This window comes from Falco rusticolus, chromosome 4 (assembly GCF_015220075.1).
Source record: "Falco rusticolus isolate bFalRus1 chromosome 4, bFalRus1.pri, whole genome shotgun sequence".
Lineage (NCBI taxonomy): Eukaryota > Metazoa > Chordata > Aves > Falconiformes > Falconidae > Falco > Falco rusticolus.
Window position 1 is genome coordinate 55,881,297 of NC_051190.1, and position 15,605 is coordinate 55,896,901.

Sequence of the window (15,605 nt, forward strand, 5' to 3'; positions counted from 1 at the left end):
GGTCAAGGGAGGTGGTTCTCCCCCACTGCTCTGGTGAGACCCCACCTGGAGTAGCTGCGTCCAGCTCTGGAGCCCCCAGCAATAAGAAAGAAGGACATGAACCTGTTGGAGTGGGTCCAGAGGAGGCCACGAAGGTGATCAGCGGGCTGGAGCCCCTCTGCTGTGCAGACAGGCTGGGAGAGCTGGGGCTGTTCAGCCTGGAGAAGAAAAGGCTCAGGAAGATCTTATTGCAGCCTCCCAGTACCTAAAGGGTCCGACAGGAAAGCTGGAGAGGGGCTTTTTACAAGGGCCTGTAGCAACAGGACAAGGGGGGAATGGCTTTAAACTGAAAGAGGGGAGATTTAGATTAGGTATTAAGAAGAAATTCTTTACTGTGAGGGTGGTGAGACATTGGCATGGGCTGCCCAGAGCAGCTGTGGGTGCCCCAGCCCTGGCAGTGCCCAAGGCCAGGCTGGACGGGGCTGGGAGCAGCCTGGGCTGGTGGAAAGTGCCCTGCTCATGGCATGGGGGTGGGAACTAGATGGTCTTTAAGGTCCCTTCCAACCCAAGCCATTCTATGATGACCCAAAGCCCTTCTTTGCTCTAATTAGGAAGATGCAACTCCTGTAAGAAAATTCAGCTTTCATTACAAATCATTTTCTTGGAAGTTATCACATGGTGGCAGAAAGTTTAAGACTGACAAGTCTATCCTGGTGATTTCAGTGAACTCTGAATGGCGCTGATAGGGAAGTTTCAAGAAGCAAACTAGAGGTGACGTGAGTTACTGCTGTAACTTTGCTCTCCCTGGAGCACACTGTGAGATGTCCATCCCTGGAGCTACTGACACCTCAGGGGGACAAAGCCTGGAGCAGCTGCTCAAAGCTGTCCCCACTCTGGGCAGCATCAAGGACCAGAGACCTCCCCAGGCTCCTGACTGCCTACATTTTTCTGGAGCGCTTCTGAATATGCCTAAAGCACTTCTTTTTGTCTGACAACATACATGCTAATCAGCGTGCCGCAAAGTGCCTGGAAGTACCAGAAAGCAAAGATGTTGCTGCATAGCAGCCAGCTCATCTGTTCAGTTCCAGACGAACTCCCACCACAGCAGAGCTCAGGACCAGCATGGCATTAGTAAATAATTATATGCAAGGTGTGAGGTAATTTTCATTTAATAATTCACCTCCCTAAATCAGTGGTCTTCCTGCAGGGGAATATTTTACGAGAAAGGAAAAACAAAAGTTGTCTGGCAGAACAGACTCTTGCCTCAGGCCGTTACAACAGCTGTCTCTCAGATGCAGAGAAGTCCTTCAGATAACAGCCTCAGGAGCGCTGGGTAGCATTAGCCTCAGGCAAATCATGCTGTAAGACTTCCACGTAGCGCAAAACTACACTTGCTGTAAGCTTTTTGATGTTCGCTTACAACCTGGACTCCACTGACTGCCCCTTGTCCTAAGGGAGCTGACAGAAACATTCCCATTGCAAACTCTGTCACAGGGACGCGTTTTCACGTCGAGGCAGTGCAGGAATTTGCTCCCAACCACTGGCCCCCAGCAGAGTTTAATTTTATTTATTTAACTACAATATAATTTCACAAGTAGGAAGATACTCAAGCTGTTCTTTCAATCATGAAGTTAGCAATCCAGGGTCTTTACTTCAGGTACAGGCTGGACCATTCTTTTCAAGCACCCAAGGTGTAGCCATGGGAGATGACCCCATGAAGCCAGGTTGCCACCCGCAGACTCAACATTCAACGTTGAGAGACCAGTGCTTGTGACTAGGCACAGTTTATGTCTTAGGGCAACATTCTCCCCTTTCTCCTCTGCAATATCACTAATCTCATCCTTAAACACAGAGTTGCATCTAGCTGTAACTGAACTATCGTTTTTGCTCTGTGTTTTAGGAGCAACATTGAATATGAAACTATCGTGACCATTACTGGAGTGCTGGGAGAGAAGCCTTGCAGGTTACAGGTCAGGGGACGGGGAACGTATGATGGAAAGTATGAAGACCTGGATTTAATTTAAGCAAGAAAACGTGGGACAAATGTCAAGGTAATGGGTTGGATGCACATGTGCCATCAGTTAAGCCTGTATTTTTGTCTACTTCAGTGTTTTAATATGGACTGAAATTTTAGCAGAATAGAATTTTAAGTTATGAGGGGAAAAAAAGCTTATGCTACTTCAAAGAGAAGTCATAATCTCATTCTGTGCTATTACTTTTATTGCTGTGGTAAGCTTACCATTACCCACAAATCAAGGCTCTGCAAAGAACTGGTTTAAAATTGCAAAGCAGCTACAGTAACACTGTGGCCAAAACCTTCTGCAACTCGGTGTGCCTCAAATTACAGTTAAGCCTGCTGGTACCTTTAAAAAGTGGCTTTTGTTTTGCCTTGTTTATTTGTTTGACATTAAAATGGACAATGACACATAATAAAAGCAAGAATTAGTGAACAGGCCAGCACTCCCCAGGCTGTTTTCTCGATGCCTTACATGAAAAGGGGAAGAGCCAACTTTCCCTGGACTCCTTGGAAAATGACCAACCTGCATGTTTCATCGTGTTTGGGTATTGAGAACATCCCCTTTAGCTACAGAGGGAGGAACCCTTCTTCCTTTTAATTCTTTTCCCCCCACATGGTTCCCATTTACTCACACTTCTCTTTAAATGTTTTTATTATTACTTTAGCTAAAGGTCACTGAAATTCCCACTTCTGAGCCACTCCCATAATATAAAAGGTTTTTGTTAAAGGCAGTGTGTGTGGGGAGGAGGGGGCTGCAATCCATGCTGGAGGGGAACAAAAGATGCATGATAGCCACCTTCTCCCTAACTTTAGCTTAAACTTGTGCTAGCACTGAGAACTCATTTTACACACAGGAACCTCAGTGTGAAAAAAAAAAAAAAGACCCTTGAGGATGCTAATACCTCTTTAGTCCCTCTAAATAATTTAATCTCTTTTCTCTAAAACAACAGCATGTATGATCGCTGGGTGAGTGAGACAGGCTACAGCACAGCAATGTGAGAGTATCAAATAGCTCTAACTAATCATGACCAACTAACAATCATCATAAAAACAAAACAAATACACCACAAGAACCCAATTCTATTAAGTGCAAAAGCAAGAGCCAGGACAAGAATTTCTTTTACAAATTTAAACTTTTCTAACATGTCAGAGACTATGTGTACATTTATTTTACAAACCATTAGCTCTGAGTTTCAGTGATCTTTCTGCTCCTAACAGAGAGAACAGGTAAGGGAGAACTTTTCAAGATTAAATACACATTTGTGTTAGCACTGAAGTACTGAGATGTAGTAGTATGTGTAGTTCAGGTAGTACTTGCAGTAAAAGTAAGGCTGAAATCTGTTTTATGGTAGCCAAGTATTATTAAGCATAAGCTTGTCTCTAAGTTAACATCATACAAGCTGATAATTAGAAGTATGTTATAAAAGATGGAACGGCCACTTTCAAATTCCTGCCCTCTAGCAGGCACCTCCTGTGTAAATTACATTCTAGTCCTTCCACTTTCCCCCACTGGAGGCTTCAGAGCAGCTTGTTAAAAGTAGGAAGCTCCAGCGCATTCCCAGCACAGGGACAATCTAAGACACAGCCAATTTATGACTTGCAAAGGACAGACACAGTTGTAAAGGAAATGATGTGAAGTCTTGCACTGCTTTCAAAACAAGCTTCTTGCAAGATGGCGAAATCTTTTAAGAAAACCCTGGAAAAGATGTGCACTCATTCTTCTTTTGAGCAACCCTTTTAGCCAGTTTGTCATACAAAAGTACCATGAACAACTGCTCCCTAATAATAGTCACAGAATAGAGAGATGGATTAAATTAGAAATACTCATTCGCCATCACCACACAAGGGCCTGCAGTTGAATTTCAGCTGATTTCTCACGTCAGCATGCCATTTGCCAGTTTTGTATTCTCCCACCTGCTTAGTAGCTCTGTACAATTTACTCTACAATTTGTGCCTAAAATTTGTAGATGTGGTAACAAATCCCTGAATCCACTTGACTTCAAAGTGCAAATCATTTGCTATTATTAGAGAAGGCAGAGAATTAGCTGCTGCGTTGTTTTGTCAGCACGCTGGAGTTTAGTTCCCTGGGTACTCAAATACTGCTGCAGCACCCATGCCCGTTCCAATGCACATCGATACAACACCGTATGCTCTGAAAGGAAAGAACACATGGAATTAGTAAAAAGACAGATCAGTTTAGATCATCTTGGGGGATTAAAAAAAAAAACCATAAATTTGAGCTACCCACTGCTCTCCTGTGTCACCAAGAGATCCTAACCTAAGGGGTCTCAGTGCTCTAGAGTTCCTGCAGTGTGTCCACATGCTCTGCGAAGCGACACCCATTTCTCTGCCTCCTTTCTGCACAGGAGTAGTGTCCCAGAAGCAAGTTCCTTACCCACCTGCCTCACACATCCTAGCAGCAAGGTTGATCTAGGCCAACTCTTTGTTTCAGGTGGGTTGAGGAAGAAACTCTTCCTTTCCTGCCTCCTACCACTGCCCTTCACGTAGCTTTGCTATGTAAAAGTTCAAGGTAAATGTGGGTAGTCAGATGACGTGCAGTTGGATTTCTGGAAAAACAGAGTGGAAAGCTTAATTTCAGAGCAAGTTCTTCCACTTCAGTCTGAGGTGGTTTACTGTTACTGCCCAGTTTGCCTGGCAATTAACAGCTTGCCATCGCCATCACCATCACCCTCCCCTCCAGGCCTGGTGCATCCTAAGGTGCAGTCCAGTGACACTGTATGTGCCAGCCCAGAGGGAGCAGTGGCACAGCCAGCCAGCAGCAGCTACTGGGTTTCTTCCACACGTCGGGAAAAGCCCGCAGCCTAGGCAGAGGGCTGGCACCAGACTGCCATGAAGCCTGATGCAGCCCAGCCTCACAGAGCCGCCAGCCCTCCGGCTCTGACCGCTGACTTGCTGCCAAGGACCAGGAGAGACTGCCTTGGTGGGCAGCACGACAGCAGACAGCCCTGCCCCTGCAGAGAGCCGTCAGGAATTCATGGTCAAAGCTATCAAAGGCACGGAGAAGGCACACCCAAACCGCTGGCTTACTTCTGAGCCCACAGTACTTACACACTCGGGCTAATACTGTTCCTCAGCGCTCACCTTTTCCCTCTGCGCTCACCTTTTCCCTCTGCGCTTCAATTCATTGAGCAAAGTGACAACTTGACGAGCACCAGTACAGCCCAGTGGGTGCCCCAGTGCTATCGCTCCGCCCAGGGGGTTGACCTTCTCCATGGGAATGCCCAGCTTTTCAACACAGTACACGGCCTAGAAAGACAAGACAGAATGGTTTCATCAAGATGCTTACGCCTTCAGTAGTTCCCAGCGCTGCTGCAATAGAGAGCTGAGAGCACTGCAGAGAAGACTGGTGGTCTCATCCATACATAAAGACAGACCACAAACTATCCTTGGCAGCTCTAGGGTCTTCAAAATATTTGTGTTTAAAATTAATTTAGCTCAAACTATGTTTGTTATTACACAAACTCCACATCGTGTCAGCTGCTCTTAAAGCATTACAGTTAGTACTTAGAGGCCTGACTCTGGCTAGACCATCTTTCCCAGTGGAAAGGAGTAGAACGAATTACAAGTCGAAAGCACACAGAAGTGAGCTAAGCCTATCTGCTTCATCTCAAACCGAGCCCTCGTGCTTTCTGACAGGCATGTCACGGATCTGTGGAAGACACGGCAGCAAAGTTTCTACCAAGGACTTCCAAATTAGCGAGTGCCAACACATGCACACTGACACCACCCAGGAACAAATTACAGCCCTTGTGAAACAGAGCTTGCAAGTTGGTATGAGGCTCTGATAGTGAAGATTATATTCTTATCCACTGGACATACTTTTCTGTGTTTTGGGATTTTTTGTTTGTTTGTTTGGGGTTTTTAAAATATTAAGCTGTGTAAGCAATGCCCTGCTTATTTTTACTTGAAAAAAAGGGAAAATAATCTGTGCGTGCCACTAACATTGGGCTGAAGATGTAATATGTGGAACAAGTTCAAATCTTAATTGGGAGACCAAGCTGAAATATACTCAGTGACCAAGAATTGTACAGCTCAAACAGGACGCTCACTCACCTGGCTTGCAAAGGCTTCATTGATTTCATATATATCAATGTCATTCAGAGTCAGACCTATGGTTCAGAAAAGTCAGGATTTAAAAGGAGATATTTTTGCCTTATGACTCCATCAAGTAAAGTAATTTACTTGTAAATTAAAGTTAAAAAAAAACACCAAAAAACAAAGAGAGTAATGCACTCACAGCCTCCCCTTTTTGAATTCTAGTTCTACTCCACTCATGACAAAAAGAGGGGGACCTTGGCTCCACATGGGCTATCTACACTTGTACTCATGTTTATGTACAACGTCTAAAGACTGCAAAATGTCACAGTTCATAGTATTGTGTCACCAAATTTCCCAAGTCTTCCTTAGATTAAATGTGATTTCTTTGTAGAGGGATTAAAGATTGAAGGGTATTTCAGGACTTAAAAATAAAACTATAGGTGAGCAGGAGACCATAGCAACGACACAGGTGGACACAACAATAATCATCAGCTATAAAAGCTATTCAGCCTAATGAGTATGATAAGAACTCTGAGGCAAGCCTGTTCCACTCATCAGATGCCAAAATTATAAAGAAAAAAAACCCCCCACAACCAAAGACCAAACACAAACCCCACACGTTGATCACATTAAGGAAGAGAAAACAGCACTAAATGAAGGCTAAATCACTTGCCACATGTTAACTGTGGCTGAGACTGTGCAGGGATTGAATCTGGAGCTTCTCAAAGGTGAGCAGACGACAATTCATACATGAGTGCAAGTGAACAGTATTACAGGAATCTGAGGCAGGATCTCTTTGAAGGTTTTGAATTTAAGCTTGCTGTTCCTGCAGCTGATAGCTGCACATGCTTGAATAAATACAGTCTTAAATTTCAGCTCACAGAGTCTGATTTGCCTTGTACCAAACACTGTATGAATGACAAGTGGTTCTCACCCGCCTTTTCCACAGCAACAGGGATTGCATAGGCTGGTCCGATGCCCATAACATCGGGCGGGACTCCAACGACAGCAAAGGACCTGAGCACCCCCAGGACGGGCAGTCCCAGCTGTGCTGCTTTTGAGCGTTTTGCCAGGAGAACCGCAGCTGCTCCATCGCTCACCTGGCTGGCATTACCTGTTGGAAGAGATCTATTAACACCTTTTTTTTTTTTTGCCTAAGCACATTCAAGGCAAGAAAACCACAGGAAGAACACAAATTTAACAAGAAAGCTGACCTGCTGTAGTGCTCCCATCCTCTTTGAAGGCAGGCTTCAGCTTTGCCAAGCCTTCCAGCGTCGTGGAGGGCCTAATCCCTTCATCTTGGTCCACAGTGATTGTTTTTTGCTTGCCCTGATTATCAAGAACAGTGGTCTTCACTGGAACAATCTCAGTTTTAAACAGTCCCATCTGCTGAGCTTTTGCTGCTCTGTTGAAGAAGAGTATGCAAGGTTAAAATATTCTGGAGGAAAACTGCAAGAGAATTAATGTCAAGGAAACCAGTTAGTAAGAGAATGAACTAAGGTGTGACTTGGTACACAGGTACATCATTACCCAGTAGTAGACAAGATAACAGGTGAATAATTACTTCCAACCACAGGAAGGCAGACTTCTTACCTCCACATCACAGGAAAAATATTGCTAACATTATGGGCATTCTCCCCAAACCTGGACCACAGGATCACACACTTCTGAGCAAGATCCCCATTCTGTTCCCATCAACACCTTTGTGACTGGCTGACCACCACCAGCCCGCAGCACGAAGCTGTACTTATCCAGTGGTACAATCACATCACAACCGTAAGAAAATAAATGAATCCTGATGTTCAAAAATCAATTTTTATTTTTGAGAATCTAAACAGGGCAAGTGGGCTAAGCCTCCACATAATGCTAATAATTTCTAAGAAGATAAGGAATGGCTAAAGTTTCACTCATTCCTTGTTTTGTCCTACTAAAGACAAGTTCAGCTTTAGACCACAGACTTCAGGTATAATCTTCTGGCATTTAAATATAACCTTTTAATTCCAAATGACTGCAATGTATGGTGCATAGTTCAGTGTGACTATGTAGAAGGTTATCACTTAAAGATGTGGTAAAGATGGGGTCTGGTCCCTGAGACAGCAGTATTAGCAGCAGGGAACAACCGATACGACCAGACTGATATAAGTAGGCAGAATGCAATTAGCTAAATTAGAATTAGCTCAGGGCACACAGTTTTAATCTTCCATATCAATATGGTATTTTAAAAACCTCCCCTGTAGAGCTCGTTTAGATGATTTACCTGCCAGCAGCAGAGCACCCTTTCCAGGGAATAATGAATTAGAGAGTGAAAGCTTGTTTTACCCACTCATCGCTTCACACTTTTAATAATAAAATGAAAATATTTCCAGGTAATTGAGCATTTGAGTGAAGTGCTGAAGGAAGATCAGTAACTCTGCAGACATCCTGAGACTGAGGCCAGAAAATCACCCCTTTCCTCATGTGAGAGGCGAGGATCGCGTTCACATACCCTTTTGTGTTATCAGTTCAATGTCAGTGAGAAAGGCTGGCATGCCAAGTTCCCTGAGAAGCAGGGCCAGAATTTAAAGGTTAACTGGCCTGTGCAGTGGCTTCCTGTATTAGATAAATAATTGGACCGGGGCGATGCTTAAACAGAGCTCTGAAAGTTAGTTTAACTCTTTGATGGCAGCAACTTTAACGGATCACATGCCACTGGACCGCCAGTACAACTCCACAGATTCCAGGGGTCAGTTGACTTTGGCAGCGATTTAACTGCAGAGGAAGGTTATTAGAGGTAGGACTGGGCTCACTTAGAGCCAAACACCTGCAGTGAAGACAAGCCACTCTTCTCAAACTCAGCAGTTCTCTGAAAATGGCTACATTTAAATATTCCCTCTTAGGACAGGTTCCTTCTGCTGTCACTCCCATGTTCAGTTTCAAATCATAGCGAGCCAAAGCCACTACGAAAATCCTGCACCATACATTCATTTCAGAAACCTCACAGGGGTTGTATCCTTTGGATGCTGAAAAACAGGGGCATTCGCTGCTCAGGGCTCACAAGCTCGATGGTACGTGCACAAGAGTAGTCATACAGCTCTGGACTCGTGTTTCCTTATCACACAACCCGGGACATGCACTGATCTTCGCTCTGACCATCTCAAGCTTCTTTACTCACTACTAAGGTTTGGAGGCAACATGAAGGCTGCACTTAACCACTCCTGGGAAGTACCAATGTGCCTTCTATCTATTTATTCCTTAATCAAAAGGTTAGGAAAAAAAAACACACAACAAAAAAAAAAAAAAAGAGAGAAAAGAAAAAAGCATTTACTTTTGCTGGGAAGCCAAGGCAAAGGCATCCTGCTTCTTTCGGGAAACTCCAAATTTCTCTGCCACATTTTCTGAAGTTATTCTGGGGAAAACAATGTCACAGAATTAATCCAGTGACACAACTAATGGAGCTGCAGTTGGCTTTTACTAACACAACACAAGTACAAGCATTTGCTTTAGTCTGAAAGCTATTTGCTGCCTTCTCAACCTAGAACTGCCTGGCAGAAGCAAATCCTGAATCAAATCTAGGATCAAAACAAGGTTCAAATCCGTTTTCCTTGCTCATTAAGCTGCTGAGCTTAAGACAGAAGACAAGGAAATCTTTCATCAGTTGCTGATCTTCTCCCATTTCACATAATTCATCTTCTACCACAACCAAGGAGGATGCTGACATACAGATCCAAGGTCACCGCATTCAGATTGATTTGAAACAATATGGTAACTGAGAAGACAGGCCATCTAGAAAACTCTTAAACCTTGGGGAAGAGGAAACACTTACCCCATAGGAATAAGGCAATCTCGAGCTTTGCTGTTTTCCATCATGCTGGAACTGATATCACCAGGGTTATTTGCACTTCTGAGGGACATCGTTTCCACCCTAAACAGGAAAAATTTGAATTTGCAACCAGTGCTTTCATACTAACTTTGTGGTAATTGCTCCATTAAGACTATCAAAACTCAGTATCTTGACAACACGCTTTCCTATTATCCTATAGAAATGCAGCTAGTAATTAAGAACTGGCTGAGGCAGCAGCTCATCAATATAAGAATTACCACGAAATGAAAACAGATTGCTAGATTAAATTGGTCCTTGCTTCACTAGCATAGGACACCAACGTCAACAGCTAACTTCTCGCGTTTCCACAGCCAGGAAGGAATTGCTAATGATTCTGGCACATTTGTCCATTGTTACGTGCCATAAAAATGCCACTTACAGCTTAAGAACGGGTTGGCAGTTTAATAGAAGTATTAAGCAAACCATGACAGAGTTATGCCATTTGTATTTCGCAACACAAAGAATTTAAGACATGGATCCCAGAGGCTGCAGATTTTGACCTACAAATGAGTTAACAGATTTAAAACATCCAAATTTACCGCAGGAATACCCAGACATCACTGGGTACAAAGGACCAGTGAGCTTTTGTAAAGTTAGCCTAGATCATGAAGCTTACGATGGGGAGAGGGTTTGAATTCTACTCTGCACCACACAAATACATACACTCATGAAGAGTAAATAACTGAGAAACTATTCCTGGAAAATGCAAGACAAGCAGAAAATAAGTTTGTTTTCCACCAACAGTACTCTCAGGCATTTAAACTAACTTTACTATGAGACACTGCATTACTTGACTGCAGCTGCATCTACTCCCTGAAAGAAGGTATAGAATCAGGTTTTAAGTAAGAGCAAACCACAGCGACTGCGTTTTGTGTTGTCATCCAGTATCTCTTCACCTACAGAGTGCACGCGTCCACTCAGAGGAAGAGCACAACTTGGGATAAACCCAACTCACAAAAGCTATTTTATGTCTTCATGAAGGACCCTGCAGGTTAGAGGCCAGAAAACCTCCCACAATGAAACCCAGTGGCTTGCATACCCAGCGGGCAAAGGCTGGATCCCAAACCCTTTGAGCCTTTCAGTACCTTTAAGCGTATCATTTTGGTGGACATCACCAAGCAGCTTCTGGGAACAAGTGTGTTAAAGTGAACGAGTGAAAAGCCTCATGTGTTCAAACACAAGCATTCCTTGTGAACACCAAGTGTTCTGCCTACATCGGAGGAACACGTCTGACTTGCTGAGCTGTTCATTTCGCAGCAGCCTAAGAAGGCAAGGGCATTCTCCACATCAGATCTTGCTCAACCAGGTACATGCAGGTGCTAAAAAGTTGTAAATATAAACATCTTCCTAAGGACTACTGGATGACTGTGTACACTAACAATTCAAGACAGACTGAGAGTTTCCACGGTAAAGAAAAAGAGAAATCCAGTATTTCAGCCTCAGGATTACGGAATACTTTTTCTTTTCTTTTTTTTTAATTCATTCTTCTGAAATGAGTGTGAATGTGGTCACTAGCATTTCTCCAAAGCTAACCTAACAGTTATGTAATCCTCTAAAATATAAACACTTATGATGTTAGGAGTGAAGCAAAGAACAGCATGCCTGTCCACTGCAGAAGAACATCTGCTGTAAGTACGTAGGACAGTTATTAGCACGGGTAGGGCATTCATTTCTTTATCCAAGAGAGCTGCTGGATTTCCAAGGCACCAGTTAATTGGAGATTAATTAAAAAGCTAATAATGGCAGGTTTCAGGTTGTCAGACCTCTGCACACAAGTAGTATGCTACAACAGGGACAGCGGACAGGCTTTTTGCATGCTTGTAAGACATACACAGCCTCTTATTGCAACCCCAGCAGACATGTCACCAAGACCAAAACTTCCAGGAGAATTAAAGGATTTTCAAGCACCCTCCCTCAGACCCTTTAAGATAACCCAATCTGCCAAAAGTACTCAGCAGCCGCTGGAACGGCACAAATTACATCTGCAGTTCCACACTTATATTCAGGTCCTAATTTTAGAGTTTATTCACCCATTTGTCACATGAGAACACCATCTGTTTCCTTGGCCGGGGCGGGGTGGGCGCGGGTGGGACAGGTCTGGTTGGAAGGGGGTTCTAATACCTCACACAAGAGCTGCTGCAGCAGGACAGTGCTACCTTCAGGAAGCCTAGGCAAGTACCATAAAAAGACTTTCTTACCCACAGGCCAAGCCAATGTCATACGATCCATTTCGGATGCCACCTGTAACAGCAGTACATAAATGTTCTTACTATCAGCAGCTGCAAAAGCATTTCCACTCCGGCTGCGGTTTCACGAACACCTGAGGCACCCACTGCAGCCAAATGGGCCATTCCCTCCGCCCTCCTGCCTGCTAGAACGTGAACCAGGTCAAGGAGCCAATGGGGCTGAAGACTAACTGTGACCTGACACGCAACCAGAGAGGACCAGAGGGACCCTTCCAGAAGCTGCCCGATATGAAAGTGATGGTAGGACTTATCCTCAGAAAATCAAGTTACTTCTCTGTGGGTAAACTTGGCCACTGAAGGATATAAAAGTATTCAACTAGCAACACGCTGAAAATTCCCAGCAAAAGAAGACATTGCCTCTACTTTTACTGCTCAGAGAGAGTGGAGGACAGGAGAAATGAGCGATGGGGGGCGGCAGGCATCGACTCTGATCCAAGTGCCCCTAACACGTACCAGCTATGTTGATAATGGCCTGTAGCCCGGAGGAGCATTGCCGGTTCACGCTGGAGCATGGCACCGTCTCTGGAATACCACTAGAAAATAAGACAGTGTTGGCAAAGATTCAGTGATGAAATCCACGCAATAAACCAAAGCTCTAAAGACAGCATTAAGCCACTTGATTAAACTTTAACCCTCAAGTTCAAGACAGATCCCTTTATACATTTCCTGACCTCTTGGTCAACAAGAGAAAGCAAAGTTCATAGATAACTTCCACACTTGATTTGGAAGCGGCTCCGAGTGCTGCTTCCCCACAGGTCTGTCTTCAGAAGATCCTCTGTACGCAGGGCCCTCCTGTGTGCCTAGCTCCCGAGGTCTGATCGGGGCCAGGAATACTGACAAGCTCCGCAACATTTGTAATTACTGGTAGGCTGTGTGTGCACCCTCCAACGCAGTAGCTGTACACCGGTTTACAGAAGCAAATGTCACTTGACAATAGACACTGGCTGGCATATTTGGAAGCTGGGATCCAGCTCAATATGAGCCATCGACCACCAGCACTGGGAAGTGAACAGGAGGACCAGAGACAACTCCACGGGTTTCGGACCATGCAGAGCAGAGCAGCACAGCCTCGCAGCACAGAGAAGCAGCAGGTGCAGCTGGGAGCCCACAGAACAAGATCTCCTGTTCAGAGGCTCAACACAGGTTGAACAGCCTCACTTCTGCCTCCCTGTCCCTTTCCCATCAGGATTCTCCAACTGCTCCATCAGAGTCTAATTCCTAGGCAGAGGGTGATTTGCTGTAACTTCCTAGGAGCGCATAAGACTCGTCAAATCCTCTGACCCAGTGCTGCGCCGTGGCGGAAGACCAAAAAGGAGAGAAAGAACCTTGATCTGATTGAGAGTTTACCTTAGAAACTGTGCAACTCTTGCAATCAAAGCGCCAGCTCCAGGCTGCAGCACGTTTCCTGAATGCAAAGATATGATTCAGTCAATCGGTTGCACTCCCCTCGCTGTTTGCGGTGGCAGTCGGAGGGATGTTAGCATCCCCACGGCTTGGTGCATCCAGCACCTGGATGAGAGCCCCACCACTGGACAGAGGAGTCGTGAAGGACACACTGATTTCACAAACCTAACGCTACGCACTAACCCCTTCCAGCCCCACGGTACTTGCAGGACCCCATGGGACACCAGGAGCCGCCTGTCCCACAGAGCTACCCGGGCCAGGAGCTTCCAAGTCTGGACAGAGGCTGCGCGCTCACCCACACAGATGTCTCCCAGGGCCTCAGGACGAAGGCTGACATCTCGAAGGACAGCTGTCATAACGGCGGAGAGCAGTTCATCGGGTGTAGTATCCTGAAAGCACAGGCAATTAGCGCTGCCCAAGGAACACCAGCAGCTGCCCTGTCACCTGTTTGCCCTCAGTGTGCTGGCGTACCGTGCTCGGGCAGCTTTACTCCAGTCCTCGCCCCAGGATGGTGGTGGTTTCCCTACAAATGTGGAATTCCTCCGTGCGTTTTTTACCCCAGGGAGCTTTCAAGCACTAACGCCCTAACCCTGCTCCCGTCCCTCCCGGTTTCACACGAGCATGCCTTGCAGGGCCTGCGGGACCAACCTGCGGCCAGTCCGGTGCCAAGCCTCAGCAGGCTGAGCCCCCCCGTTTGTTTCGTGACAGGGCGGTGACCCCCAGCACAGGAACTGGGTTTGACCCAGCAATGCCCATCCTCCGGGGCCATCGCGGCGGTCGGACGCGGGACGCTGCCGTCGCCACCCAGGAGGACGAGGCCCCACCGGGCCGTGCCAGGCGCAGAGACCCCAGGCCTCAAGGGGAGCCGGGACACGCGCGGCTCTGGCCCGGCGTTCGGGGTGGCGGTGGCGGCACCTGGGCCGCGCAGCCCCGGCGCGGAAGCCGTGAGGCGCTGCGGCCCCTCAGGGGGTCCCGAGGCAGCGCCGGGGGCTGCGGGCAGGCGGCGCCGCGCACCCAGCCCGAGCGCAGCGGCGGCGAGCAGGGGCGCCCCCGGGGCCCGGCGGAGGTGCCGCGGGCGGGCAGGGCCCCCGGGCCGTACCTTGAAGGCGCCGCGCTTGGCGCGGCCGATGGCGGTCCTCCGCCCGTGCACCACCACCACATCGTCGGGGCTGGCGGCCCGCGGCGAGGCCCCGGCGCGGCTCCCGCACGGCGCGGCCCGCAGGCCGGTGCCGGGGCCCGGGGGGGAGGGGGCGAGGTGCCCCAGCACCAGCTGCACCCGCCGCAGCGGCGCGCCCGGCCCCGCCGCCATCTTGTCACCGCCGCCCCCCGCGAACAGCCTCGCTCGCGTGCCACGCCCCCTCATTTGCATGGCGCCGCCCTCAGGGCCGCTCCGGGCAAGGAGGCGTTAAAGGCGTGAAACCGAGAAATCCCACCAAAACAAAGCTTCTTAAAAATAAATACATACTGAAATAAATAAATTTAAACTAGATTTTAAATTTCATGTGTCAAGAAAATATAACAGAAAAAAGGGGAAAAAGAGGGAGGGAAGGGAAGGGAAGGGGGAAGGGAAGGGGGAAGGGGGAAGGGAGGGAAGGGGGAAGGGAAGGGAGGGAAGGGGGAAGGGAAGGGAAGGGAAGGGGGAAGGGAGGGAAGGGGGAAGGAAGGGAAGGGAAAAAATAAAGACCCAATAAAAATAAAGAAAAAAATTAAAATAATTTCAAAAATCAATAAATTAAAAGGAACTAAAATGAAATAAATAAAAAAAAAATAAAATGCCTTGTGCGTTTGGAGCATTTGAACCAAGGGGGATGCCAGGACAAAGGGACACGTGGAGCTGCAGGGGCTGAGACCTGCCGAGAGTCACTATTTGGAGGACGTGCCAGGAACCACCAGGTCCATCCTCACCGGCCCCCCCGGTCCCCTCCTCGCCCCCCGGCTGGGAAGGGACTATGGGGTGTGCGTGGCTGCTCCACCTCCCCCCCAGAGTCATCTCTCCCAGGGACGCCTGCGTGGACGAGCCACCCGGCCCACTACAGGCAAA

General features: G+C 47.0%; 2 protein-coding genes across 3 annotated transcripts in view; one reads left to right on the forward strand and one right to left on the reverse strand.

Moving 5' to 3' along the window:
* Window positions 1-2,863, forward strand: part of DLEC1 (DLEC1 cilia and flagella associated protein) — a 41,289-nt gene extending 38,426 nt beyond the window's left edge. Inside the window, exon 38 of the mRNA XM_037384649.1 lies at window positions 1,880-2,863. Coding sequence (XP_037240546.1) covers window positions 1,880-2,003 — 124 coding nt within the window. The 3' untranslated portion in view covers window positions 2,004-2,863. The remainder of the gene's footprint in view (window positions 1-1,879) is intronic.
* A 127-nt stretch (window positions 2,864-2,990) lies between these two features.
* On the reverse strand, window positions 2,991-14,888 carry ACAA1 (acetyl-CoA acyltransferase 1). 2 transcript variants are annotated; one of them, XM_037384650.1, is made up of 12 exons: window positions 14,664-14,888; window positions 13,860-13,953; window positions 13,508-13,565; window positions 12,614-12,693; window positions 12,113-12,155; window positions 9,858-9,956; window positions 9,360-9,440; window positions 7,270-7,460; window positions 6,990-7,169; window positions 6,071-6,126; window positions 5,118-5,263; window positions 2,991-4,148 (listed from the first exon to the last, which is right to left on the reverse strand). In XM_037384650.1, the coding sequence occupies exons 1-12, from the start codon at window positions 14,871-14,873 to the stop codon at window positions 4,073-4,075; spliced, it is 1,314 nt and encodes a 437-aa protein (XP_037240547.1). In that variant the 5' UTR covers window positions 14,874-14,888; the 3' UTR covers window positions 2,991-4,072. The 2 variants fall into 2 exon arrangements, with proteins under 2 accessions (XP_037240547.1, XP_037240548.1); XM_037384651.1 differs by lacking the exon at window positions 14,664-14,888 and adding an exon at window positions 14,036-14,155.
* Between the last annotated feature and the right edge of the window lie 717 nt (window positions 14,889-15,605).